Source organism: Trachypithecus francoisi, unplaced genomic scaffold, assembly GCF_009764315.1.
Source record: "Trachypithecus francoisi isolate TF-2019V2 unplaced genomic scaffold, Tfra_2.0 Lachesis_group0, whole genome shotgun sequence".
Taxonomy (NCBI): domain Eukaryota; kingdom Metazoa; phylum Chordata; class Mammalia; order Primates; family Cercopithecidae; genus Trachypithecus; species Trachypithecus francoisi.
The window spans coordinates 8,537,556-8,550,888 of NW_022681453.1; the positions used below are offsets into that span (position 1 = coordinate 8,537,556).

At 36.6% G+C, this 13,333-nt stretch overlaps 1 protein-coding gene across 7 annotated transcripts in view; it reads right to left on the minus strand.

The window, feature by feature from the left end:
- Positions 1–2,117: 2,117 nt before the first annotated feature.
- The window catches only part of MME (membrane metalloendopeptidase), an 88,642-nt gene continuing 77,426 nt past the window's right edge, over positions 2,118–13,333 (minus strand). For all 7 annotated transcript variants that reach the window (XM_033203612.1, XM_033203643.1, XM_033203613.1 and 4 more), the window contains 2 exons: positions 12,923–12,999; positions 2,118–3,363 (listed from right to left, as the gene is read on the minus strand). In XM_033203612.1, coding sequence (XP_033059503.1) covers positions 3,264–3,363; positions 12,923–12,999 — 177 coding nt within the window. In that variant the 3' untranslated portion in view covers positions 2,118–3,263. The remainder of the gene's footprint in view (positions 3,364–12,922; positions 13,000–13,333) is intronic.

Sequence of the window (13,333 nt, forward strand, 5' to 3'; positions counted from 1 at the left end):
TTTTTTTTTTTTTTTTTTTTGAGGAGAGTCTCGCTCTGTTGCCCGGACTGGAGTGCAGTGGCCGGATCTCAGCTCACTGCAAGCTCCGCCTCCCGGGTTTACGCCATTCTCCTGCCTCAGCCTCCCGAGTAGCTGGGACTACAGGCGCCCGCCACCTCGCCCGGCTAGTTTTTGTATTTTTAGTAGAGACGGGGTTTCACCGTGTTAGCCAGGATGGTCTCGATCTCCTGACCTCGTGATCCGCCCGTCTCGGCCTCCCAAAGTGCTGGGATTACAGGCTTGAGCCACCGCGCCCGGCCTTAAATGGAGTTTTCAGGTTATCCTGCTCACTGATTCATAACTGGGAGACAGATTCATGGGAAGGCAGCATTGGACACATACTCCTTCTCTTGCTGAGAACCACTGATATAATCTAATTCTCTTGTTTTTTAGGTGAGAGAAGCAGAGGCCCAAAAGAACACAGCAAATACCCAAGGTCACCCTGTCAGGATTGGCAGAATAGGGCTGGAACAAGGACTCTTTTCTTTGGACAGCATCCTTTCCACCTTGCACCTGCAATCCACTCAAACACTGTGGCATGGAGGCAGACTCCTTCCCAACAGGTATTGTCAAGAGCTTCTTCCTACTGTCATTTGTGAGTTTCATCAGCTCCCAATCCTTTGTGTCTCAGCTTCTAAACTTTCTTTCTTTGACCAGAACTCAGCCATAGTGAACTGGATTTATGGATGGGATTAGAGATATGTCTTATCTGATGTAACAACTCTAGAGAATAGGTAGTATTTTAGAGACATCAGAAGGCCCTATAGAATTCAACAAGAGTACCATGTAAAATTCATGATGTCTGGATGTGTTAGGGATAGGGAGGTATTGCTATTTTGACTTTGATCTATCCTTTAGGCCCAGAAAATCTTATATTTACATACAGAGGGGATCCAGGCAGAGTTGTTCCTCCATAGGGATGCGAGCCTGATGTTTTAAAAAGCTAACAGTGAAGAGTCTAGTGGCTTTTTATGATTTCCACTAGTCACTCTTCACTTCTGGCTCTTCACCTGCTCTGACATGATGGAAATAAAATAAGTTAAGAGATAGCTGTTTTATTAGAGCTAGAAGCTCCTATTACTTCAACTAGATATATCACTTAGGTAAATTTTAAATTTACTTTAAGGAAATATAGATATAAGTATACTTGAAATTACCCATTATAATGGTGGTTGTGATAAAGGAGGAAAGGGTAAGGGTATCCACAGTTGGCCTGAAACTGTAATTTCAATGCTTGTAATACTTTTTGGAAGGACTTGAAGAAATAAGTCCATTGAAGGCTCAAGTAAGATGGTAACAAGCAGTACATTCATAGTTGTACTATTTGTAATAGCGCCAAACTGGAAAGTTCTCAAGTGCCCATCAACAATAGGACGAACAAATTGTAATAAGTCCCACAATAGAACATTATTCTGTAATGAGAATGAGATCCACAATCAGCACAACAATACAGAGGAATCTCACAAATGTTAAGGCTGAGAGAAAGAAGCCAGGCACAAAAGAATACATACTGATTGATTCTATCTATATAAAAGACAAAACCAGGCAAAGCTAGTGAATGATATTAGAAGTCAGGATAGTTCTCGTTCTGGGAGAAACAAAGGGACAAGGAGGTGCTTCTAGAGTGTTAGTACTGCTCTGTTTCTTACAGGTGCTGGCTACAGGTTCATTGTTCAGTTAAAGTTAAGTTTATTGAACTGTATACTTATGCTTTATGCAATTTACGTACCTATGTTATATTTCTGTAACTTTTTTTTAAAGGCAAATGGGCATTTTTCAAGAGGCAGGGAACTAATACTCATTATTTAGATAGAAAAGCCCTGCTTTCATCTTTTGTTAGGAAAAGTAAGAATTTTGGAAGTGCACCTCTTTTGTAAAATGTCAATCAGGTAATAAACTAAAATAGTCAATAGAACAGGAAAAGAGAGGAATAGAAGGCTCAAAAGATGAATTCCTATCAAACACTAAACAGTTCTTTTCCAGAACTCTTTGTGACTTAGAATTCTAGAAGGTCCATCAGAGGTCTCCCATTTCTATTCAGAAATGCACTTCTGAAGTTAGACAGCTGTCACAAAGTCTTAGGGAGTAATGAGTTCACAATTTCAATTTATTATCAAAATATTTTGAATGACAAACCTGAAAAGACAGGAGACGCAGAGCTACATAGATGCAGATTTGCCTTTTTATCAGAGATACTCTAAGAGACAGATTTAGTCTTGAAAGTCCAATTTGAAAACCACAAGTATATATATCTCTAGACAACTGTCCAATGGCAATTTTTACCCTAAAGTTTGTGCTAAAAGTTTTTCATCAATATGATTTATAAGTTTGAATAGTCTCAAATTTTCATCTGCATATCACTTTACAGATCTTGGTTCACAGCTATTTATTTTAAGCTGAAACTTCAATATTCATTGATTACCTATAATAATAGTTACTCATAAATGTAGTTAATAATTAAATATAAAAATTATTATTTTTACATTTATATAAATCTCTTAAAAATACCAAGTTTTTAGAGAGAGAGAGAGAGAGAGCAAGAAATTGCTTAGAAAATTGCAGGAAGCCTTAAGAACCTCAGTATCAGTCAAAGCAGGTACAACAAAAAACAATTTTAGACATTCATTTTTTGCTCTAAGAGTGCTTCAAATAAATGATCACAGAATGAATAACTGATGTATGGCAAAAATGAGTTTAAAACTGTATAAGCTCCAAGGCCCCAATGTGTATAAGAATTCTTTGGAAGCATTTCAAAGGACTGTAAATGTTGCAAATAAAAGCAAAAACTAGTAGTTAGGCAATGTGCTTGAAACTATAGTGTCACCTACTGTTCTTCTGGTGCCTAACTGTATTCTTCCACATCTTCTTTTCCCTTTGGATTCGAAATCCTGATCTACCTCAAAGGTTCTGCATTGTTTTCTAGGGACATCAGCAAACTGGTAGACCATATGAGAAACAGAAAAAAACAGTAACATTATCTTTAGAAATTAAGCATTATTTACACAGTGAGAAGTGATTGACTTGATAGACCTCAGACCCCCTTGCTCCCTCCACACCCTTTCTAGAACAACCTAATGTTATTTGTATTGTGATGCTCCGCTCTCTGTTAATCACCCCCAAGTCAGTACAGTGACCCCTAGGGCCCATTTTCTCTCAGTTAGAGAGTTCCCCGTTTCTGTGGTGTTGGCAAGTCTAGCCGAGGGCTGCACTGCTTCTTTTGAAGATCACCAAACCCGGCATTTCTTTTCTGGATTCATGTATGAATTCTTGCGGCAGTGAAAGGCTTCTGAAAACTCTGCAGAGTTCTGCAAAGTCCCAATAATCCTTTGAAACAAACAAAAAAAGTCACCATCAGCATTTGATACTCATGTCCATACCACACTGGAGCCCTGCAGCATTTTCCTCTGCAGGTCAAGTGAATGAATTTGGAGTTTAAAGTGAAACTTAAAATATCCTGGTACAATGAGTCAGTGCCTTCTCATTAACAGAATTTTTAAATGGAGAGGTAACAAAGTACAGGAGTTAAAAGCACAGATTTGGGAGACAGACTACATGGCTTGAATCTTGCTTATGAAGCTTCTTTGTGCCTTGGTGTCTGCACCAAGATAGAACATGCATCTTAAGGTTGTCATGGAGAGTTAGTAATTTATAAGCATTATATGTGTTTATAAAACAAATGAATAATTCACATTTGAAAATGCAGCTATTTGGAGTTGTATTATAATAAGTGTTTGGTCAAAGAATATAATCATGACCTCTCACTATGTCTTGAAAGGGCTCACATAATGACTTAAACATAATAGACTTTAAATAGATATTTTTTGTTGATTTGATAAAGGATTATTTTCCTTTTTCCAAAAGGGCTCCTTAAATATCAGAAACTGGATTCAGCCTGAATAACTGGAAAGGGCTGGCAAAATGCCACTTTCCTCTTATCTCTGACCCCAGTGGGCAAAAACAACACAGTCCAGTTCCCTATCTGCACCTAGCAGCATTTGAGGGAGAGATGGGTCAGTACATTGATGCAGAGGTGATGTTTTCACACCCACCCTGAACCCTGAACCACCTCCTTCCCTTCTCTTCCTGCTGAGGCCAGCCCACCATACTTGCTTGGGTTGGGAGGAGGTGCCCAGAGACAAGTGGACTGGAGTGGTGCAAGGACTAGGCATAAGTGACAGGTGAGTCCATTTTGATTTATGGAGCTCTCCCTATGTGGCAGGTGTACTACCATGTGTACATCTTAGCACTTCTCTCTCCTCCAACCATTCTCCACACCACAGTCAGAATGATCTTTAAAATTTAAATCAGATTCCATAATCTCTTATTTAAAGCCTTCTATGGACTTGAAGGAAATTTACACTCCTGTTCATGGCCTCCAATGTCCTCCTGATGGCTCCAGTCTCCTCTCTAGCCTCCTGGTAGTACATTTCTCTTCCTGTTCCTCCTTAGGCTCAAACTATGCTGATCTACCTTCAATTCCTCAGACCAGCCAAACCTTGTCCCTCTTCAGGGCCTCCTGCTACCTGCAGGTCCCACTCCCTGGAAATTTACTCAGCAGTCAGTACATGGCTAACTCCTCAGCCTTCATGCCTTTGCTTAAATATCCCCTCCTTGGACCCCTTCTTTGAATGCCATCTAAACTAACTCCTCTCTCAGGGACTATCCCTATCGAAGCACTTACCACATTTACAATGATTTGTTCTCCTTTTTTACTTCCTGACACACCCACTAGACACTAGACTAATTTCTATGAGGACAAAATACAGCCTTTGTATCCTTGAGTTCCACATCTGTGGATTCAACCAAATGTGGCTGAATATATGTGGGAGAAATATTGTGTCTGTACTGAACACGTGTGGACTTATTTTCCTTATCATTAATCCCTAAAGAATACAGTATAACAAATATTTACACAGCATTTACATTGTATTAGGTATTATAAGTAATCTAGAGGTGACAAAGTACAGGAGGGAGAAGGTGTATAGGTTATATGCAAATACTGCACCATTTATATCACGAAGTTGAGCATCCACAAATTTTGGTATCTGCAGGGGGGGAACCAATCCCCCACAGATACTGAGGGAAGATGCTGTGCTGTGTATGTCTTGCTCCCTGCTGTGCCCCCAAAGTCCAGCACAGGACTCAGTACATACTGAATGAATGAACCTGTGACCTGGTTGGTCACAGCGATTACCTGTAGAGAAGCAATAGGGCATTAGGAAGAAAAACACTACTTAGTGTTTCTGTTGTTTGTTTGATATTATGGACCAACAGGAAGAGAAAGAAAGCATTTTCTTTCCGTTTCCTCATTCCAGAAAATAGAGATCCATGTGGATTTTTTTGTAAGTCTGACTTTCTAATATGTCACCCATCAGTGCATCAACTAACTTCTCTATTCCTCTCCACCACAACTCCCCTGTCTTTCCTGGAGGATGTAACCTTTTTTAGTTGTTCGTTTTTTAGGACCCCTAGAGGAGTCTTAAAAATGAAAATAATCTCCTGGGGTTGTGAAGTGGAGCCAGGAGCTGAGAAATTTATATGTTAGTCCATTTGACAGGGAGATGATTGGCCTTCCCAAGAATGGCGTGAGTTCCAGTAAAGGCAGGTTGTGTGAATGATAAGGAGATGCTTCCCGCTCTGAGCACGGCTCTGAGAGTCCCTCTGATAGCATGGCGCATGGTTGTTGGAGAACCTGGACCTGAAGAGTGGAGGCTCTGGAGCTCATGAGCATTGGAAGGAAATGGAACCACTGACTGGGAGGATTTGGACTGCACGGATGTCAGCAGTGACCATGGTGGACTGAAGATGGAAGCTATTCTCTAATTTCTATGCCTGTGTGATGATTTCAGATTCCTGAATAACCCTGAAAGAGTACGTTGAAAAGTCACTGAAAGTAAATGGCTCATCTCCTAGCTTAGTCTAAGAGCTTAGAGTTTGGCTTAATTTGATTAAAAAAAAAAAAGTCCATTTCTTACATCTGAAATATTGAAAAACACATTCACTCTTTGGACCATGTGAGAGTACAAGGAGAAATCTGCAGTTTGGAAACCAGAAGATGGCCTTCACCAGAACCCGATCATGCTGGCACCCTGATCTTAGACTTCCAGTCTCCAGAACCGTGAGAAATAAATTTCCATTGTTCATAAGTCAAAAAAAATTCACTTATATAATGTAGTCAAAAGTGACTGTTTGTGTAGGAATCAAAAGAGCTTAGAAATTAGGAATTTGCGTTGGTCTTTAGTCTTTCAGGTTGTGGGACTCAAGGATTCTTTATGTTAGAGAGGAGCTTTGATTTATTAATGCAACCTTCTTCCCAATTCAGGATGCCTAGATACTGGCTAAAGACAGTCATCCTGCCATCCTGGGCATTCCTCACACTGGGGAGCAAGCTCCCTGGTTGACCAGGTAAGCCACGAGTCATTGATTGGAAGAGCTGTAGTTTTTGTTTTTATTTTATTAATTTTTTCCAAAGGATTCTGTCTTAGATTTAATCATATGGGAACAAGTACTTCAGTAAAAATGTCCAAACCCACTACTTAATTTTATATTTTTCTTAAAAAGTATTTTTAGGATTTATATTCATAAATCTCAAAATTAAGTTAGAACAACAAACAGAAAAACACCTCAAAGAAAAGTCTTCAGATAACACTGCAGAGAGTGGGCACTGCAGAAACACTCAGCCTGCCGTGCACTCAGCTCTCCACGCCCATTCTGCCCATCGGCTCTCCATCCAAAGACTCTACTTAATTTGATCCTGAATAGGTCAACAACACACTAGGGCTTCACTTACTTTCTTAGTTAATGTTTGGTGTTTATGACATCAAATCTTTGAATAGATCATCTATTTTTTTCTGAGATAGGGTCTCCCTCTGTCACTTAGGCTGGCGTGCAGTGGTGCGATCATGACTCACTGCAGCCTTGACCTCCTGAGTTCAAGTGATCCTCCTGCCTCAGCCTCCCAAGTAGCTGGGACTACAGGCATGTACCACCATGGCTGGGCAATTTTTTTGTTTTTAATAGAGATGAGGTCCCACTATGTCACCCAGGTTGGTCTTGAACTCCTGAGCTCAAGTGATCCTCCCTCCTTGGCCTCCCAAAGTGTGGAATTAACAGGTGTGAGCGACTGTACCAGGCCTAGATAATCTATTTTGAAAAGTGAATACATTATTAATAAAATACATCTTTTTTCTAAGAGTGAGATCGTATTACATGAATTATCTTCTGTTATTAGAAGATATGTACATGAATTGCATGCTGTATAAAACTGTGTACTTGTGTTTCTAATAACAGAAGATAATAAAGCTTTTATTGATGATTTCTTAAGGTGATTTACTTGAAATTTTTACTTTATTATGTAAAATAACTTATTGTACTGCTGATGTTTATTCCCTTGGCAAACAGTTACTTGCATTAAAAACATCTAAGAGATTTGGCATTGTGACCAAGAATGGACTTTATATACTATCTGACTATTCCTGCATACTACAACTGGACTTCTGAATTACTGTGTGCAATTAATGGGTCCTCAGACAACCTTTTGTTAATTCTTGTAAATGAATGACTTAGCTACAAAGTTAACTGGTTTCATTCAGGAATAAGCTATCCAATCTTCATCATTAACTAATTTTTATGGTTCTTTCAAAGCAAAGTCATATTGATGAGTGTATGTTCTGCTATACATTCATAAAGAAATAAATGCTGGAATAGATTTCTAGTTATCAGCTAAAGATTGGAGGGGCTAATATAAATTCTACAAAACTCACTAAAATCTATACTGATATCTATAAAATATCAGGAACCAATGCTAATATTGAAGGGAAATTGAAGAAACAGAAGAATTTCAAAGAGGGCTTATTAGCCTGCTAAATTACAGAGTTATGAAGGAACAAAATAGCCTTATTAGTTGAGCACGTCTATATAAAACACTAGACAAAATATTCCATCAAAAATATTAGAAATTAAGCTTTGAAAAACATTTCTTACTTTGCTAGTGGTGTCAGTTCTAAAAAGTGCCTTTCTTCCTGACTGGAAGATAAGGTTGAGCAATCTAAGCACTTAAATCAGTTTGTCTATTTGGACTTGCTTTACAAAATTATCAGACCCTTACATATTATGTAGCAAATTACAACTAAATAATTTTAGAAACATATTTATAGATTACATATAAATATTATAATAACCATTCCCTGAAATGACTTTAGATGGCTAATCATAAACTGGATTTCCAAAATGAAGTCAATACTTAAATTATAGATTCAATTTCTAGACTACTAAAAGAAAAATGTTTTTGGCTTAAACACCACTTAATTTTAACAACATGTTTTCTGAGCTAATCAAAATGGAGGAATTAGGGAACTAAAGGCAGGCAATACAATAATAGGAAAGAAAACTGGGAAAGAAACAAACACACAGAAAAACCCTAATAAAAAGCCAAAATAAATAAAAAAGCATCACAATTGATATAAGAATAAATAGCTCCACAGAATAAATTCATAAACAGTAAAAGCATAACTAATAATCATAAAGTAGTCTGTGCCATCAAATTTTTTAAAAGGTTAGTTTTTTTTCCAGTATATTGTTTTAAGGTAGGAAGGCAGAAATACATTTTTAATCGAGAAATTTTAATCCAGTTGTTAAGATAAAAATGTTGATACTTAAAAGAGACAAACTTTACCTATCAAACTTAATTTGCAACCTCTCATTCTCTGAGGATGGTAGATATACTAGGTATTACAATAATATTACTGAAATTCACCTAGATTTTTATGGATATCTGTTTTAGTTTATGGAGATATGCAGGGCAAACCCTTGACAAATTAGGTTGTATGGTGGTTTGTATGAGCTTATAAATGCTAGCTGCTATCCTTAGAATTAGATTCTTATACCTTAACTTCTCCAGTTTATTTTAAAGTACATAAATAAAGCTTTAGTCATGAAGAATAAAACAACAATAGGTTAGACATAGCAAATACAGTTTTATAAATGTAGCTTTGTATCAAGCGTATTTTGCCTTTTGTTTTAATACTATGGCTGTTTAAATATAAGGTTACAAATATCTAATTCATAAATATTTCTATATAACCACCAAGCACAATTCTTAAATAGCAACTTGGCATCTATTAGTTTTTAAAGTTCCTTAAAAGATATGTTTTACTTTGTACAGCCAGGAAGTGGTCTGTTTCCAAAACTAAATGTAAGCTCAACCTTTTGCCAAGAAAATCTCCTTACCTCCAGAGAAAATAATAATTTCCTTGACAAAAGGTTGGCATTCCATTTACCCTTAAAACACACACACACACACACACACACGCACACACACACAATTGTTATGAATGAAAAATAGTCGATGAGGGATCTTTGGAACCAGAGCAACAATAAAAACTTAAATATACAAATAATTTAACTTATTTATAGCAAAATATTGTTTTCAGTTTAAAATTGGAGCTAGAAAACAGTTATATATTTATCTACATTTTACTTAACCACTGATCAGTTACTAACATCTGAAATGTGCAGAACATAAGAAATGAGCACCAAAAAGGCCTTGACTGATACGGAACTATTGCAAAATACATAAGAATTCTTATTCTGTTCATAACTCTTGTCTACAAATTATCCTAGTATGAACTTTCAAACACACACACACAACATAGGCTCTTCATTTATATTAACGTTAATCCTTGAGCAACTCTCATGATAATTTAATCCTCATTTTACATATCAAGAAACTGAGGCACAGAGGTTACATTAAGGCTAGTAAGTAGTGAAGCCATGGTTGGAACTCAAGTGTTTCTTACTTCAAAGCTTAAGTTCACTTTAGTAAAGAAAAAGACAACTTTAAAAAAATTAAAAGTTTCTTGAATAAACCAAAATGGGAATTAATCCAGTCACTTCTGTTGCTCATTACCTATAAAGCAATTAATTTGAATATCTTAGCAGAACTAAACTTAGTTTGGATTACAGAGATAATAGGCATACCATAAGTAATTATTGAGTGAATGAATATTGAAAGAAATATTAAGGCAAATACTAGATGATGATGATGATGATGATGATGTTGATGATGACAATGATGATACTAACAAGCTGAGTAAATTCTTTAATTTTTAAATGAGCTACTCTACTGTTTCATAACTGAATGTGTTTTTCTCCATAATTGAATGTGTTTTTTCCCAAGAGTAAATGATCTGGGCAGTATGCTTACATTCATTTTATGTAGAGCTTTTGAAATTTAGCCCATTAGTTCTCTTTTGTTCTCAAGATTTTCCAACTTGTTCTCCATTTTCCAACTACCCTACAAATTTTTTAGGTTTTTTTTTTCTTTTAAACTTTCTTGCCTGAGAGGTGTTGTTGATCAGCAAATGAGTGACTAAGTGTTCTAGTACATGGGAAAGGGATAGCATTAGGAATTCAGTTCTTAAACAAATACATAGGATCTGAGATTTAACATTCAAATGTTGGTTAGAAGGGACTCTCTTCAATCATTGTTCTCTTAGATTTTCTAATTTGGGAAGAACTTTAACTTCTTCTAGATCTTGCCAAGAAAATCTCCTTACCTTCAGAGAAAATAATAATTTCCTTGACAAAACGTTGGCATTCCATTTACCCTTAAAACACACACATACATACACACACACACTTCTATTGTTATGAATGAAAAATAGTCGATGAGGGATCTTTGGAACCAGAACAACAATAAAAACTTAAATATACAAATAATTTAACTTATTTATAGCAAAATATTGTTTTCAGTTTAAAATTGGAGCTAGAAAACAGTTATATATTTATCTACATTTTACTTAACCACTGATCAGTTACTAACATCTGAAATGTGCAGAACATAAGAAATGAGCACCAAAAAGGCCTTGACTGATACGGAACTATTGCAAAATACATAAGAATTCTTATTCTGTTCATAACTCTTGTCTACAAATTATCCTAGTATGAACTTTCAAACACACACACACAACATAGGCTCTTCATTTATATTAACGTTAATCCTTGAGCAACTCTCATGATAATTTAATCCTCATTTTACATATCAAGAAACTGAGGCACAGAGGTTACATTAAGGCTAGTAAGTAGTGAAGCCATGGTTGGAACTCAAGTGTTTCTTACTTCAAAGCTTAAGTTCACTTTAGTAAAGAAAAAGACAACTTTAAAAAAATTAAAAGTTTCTTGAATAAACCAAAATGGGAATTAATCCAGTCACTTCTGTTGCTCATTACCTATAAAGCAATTAATTTGAATATCTTAGCAGAACTAAACTTAGTTTGGATTACAGAGATAATAGGCATACCATAAGTAATTATTGAGTGAATGAATATTGAAAGAAATATTAAGGCAAATACTAGATGATGATGATGATGATGATGATGTTGATGATGACAATGATGATACTAACAAGCTGAGTAAATTCTTTAATTTTTAAATGAGCTACTCTACTGTTTCATAACTGAATGTGTTTTTCTCCATAATTGAATGTGTTTTTTCCCAAGAGTAAATGATCTGGGCAGTATGCTTACATTCATTTTATGTAGAGCTTTTGAAATTTAGCCCATTAGTTCTCTTTTGTTCTCAAGATTTTCCAACTTGTTCTCCATTTTCCAACTACCCTACAAATTTTTTAGGTTTTTTTTTTCTTTTAAACTTTCTTGCCTGAGAGGTGTTGTTGATCAGCAAATGAGTGACTAAGTGTTCTAGTACATGGGAAAGGGATAGCATTAGGAATTCAGTTCTTAAACAAATACATAGGATCTGAGATTTAACATTCAAATGTTGGTTAGAAGGGACTCTCTTCAATCATTGTTCTCTTAGATTTTCTAATTTGGGAAGAACTTTAACTTCTTCTAGATCTTGCCAAGAAAATCTCCTTACCTTCAGAGAAAATAATAATTTCCTTGACAAAACGTTGGCATTCCATTTACCCTTAAAACACACACATACATACACACACACACTTCTATTGTTATGAATGAAAAATAGTCGATGAGGGATCTTTGGAACCAGAACAACAATAAAAACTTAAATATACAAATAATTTTCTACCCTGTAGAGCATTTTTCTCTCACATCCTTGATGGGCTGTTCTGACCTCTGCTTCAATGTACTCTCTCCTGAAGCTTTGGGAATGTTATTCCATATTGAAAAACCTCTAATTAATTAGTAGGAAGTTTTCCTTTGTGTTGAAATTTTTCTTCGCAGTTTGGAGCTCATTGGGTCTGAGCCTAAACCATTCACAGCCTCTTAGAAATGTCTTTGTGGCCGGGCGCGGTGGCTCAAGCCTGTAATCCCAGCACTTTGGGAGGCCGAGACGGGCGGATCACGAGGTCAGGAGATCGAGACCATCCTGGCTAACATGGTGAAACCCCGTCTCTACTAAAAAATACAAAAAAACTAGCCGGGCGACATGGCGGGCGCCTGTAGTCCCAGCTGCTTGGGAGGCTGAGGCAGGAGAATGGCCTAAACCCAGGAGGCGGAGCTTGCAGTGAGCTGAGACCCGGCCACTGCCTGGGCGGCAGAGCGAGACTCCGTCTCAAAAAAAAAAAAAAAAAAAAAAAAAAAGAAATGTCTTTGTGCTAGCTTTAAATTGAGCCACTGTTCTGAGACGACATCTTTGCTGGAATGGATCAAGCCCTGAGCCTCATACATTCTAAGGAATTATAATTATTGTAGATTTGAAGAAAGAGAGTGGCCAAGGTGATGCTTATGTAGAATGCTCTAATGTGTTCTCTCGATCCTATCTGTGACTCTCAAAAAAAAAAAAAAAAAAAGCACTGAATTTCCCAATGTAAAAGAATCAGAGTTAGAAAAGTCTAAATTCCAAATGTGCAAGCAATGGACCCAATATAAGAGCACCTTGATTGCTGTTCATACCCACGCACCTGAAATTGCCTGGACTGTGCACATCTGTTTTAATGGAGTTGACTGCATACTCTGGCCTATAGGTTCCACACCACACCTAGAGATAGGAATAGGAAAAGCAAAGTCTGTACTCAGGTTCAATCAAGGATTATTTGGTTTAGCAAATTGAGGGGAGGGAGAAAAATTAAATTGGAATTCTGCATTCCTCAACCATTCTCTCTTCAAATAATGTTCAATGAAAGGCAACAAGGAACATAGTTATTTATCATTAATATGATACAACAGTCTATTATAAACAATGAAAGTGAATCAAGTCAAATGCTCTGCCACAATTGATTAAAACAAGAGAATTCAGCATGTAACATCTAACTTACTGTGAAATTATAACTCAAAATGTTTTTCATATCTGTCAATCAAGAAAGACACAATAC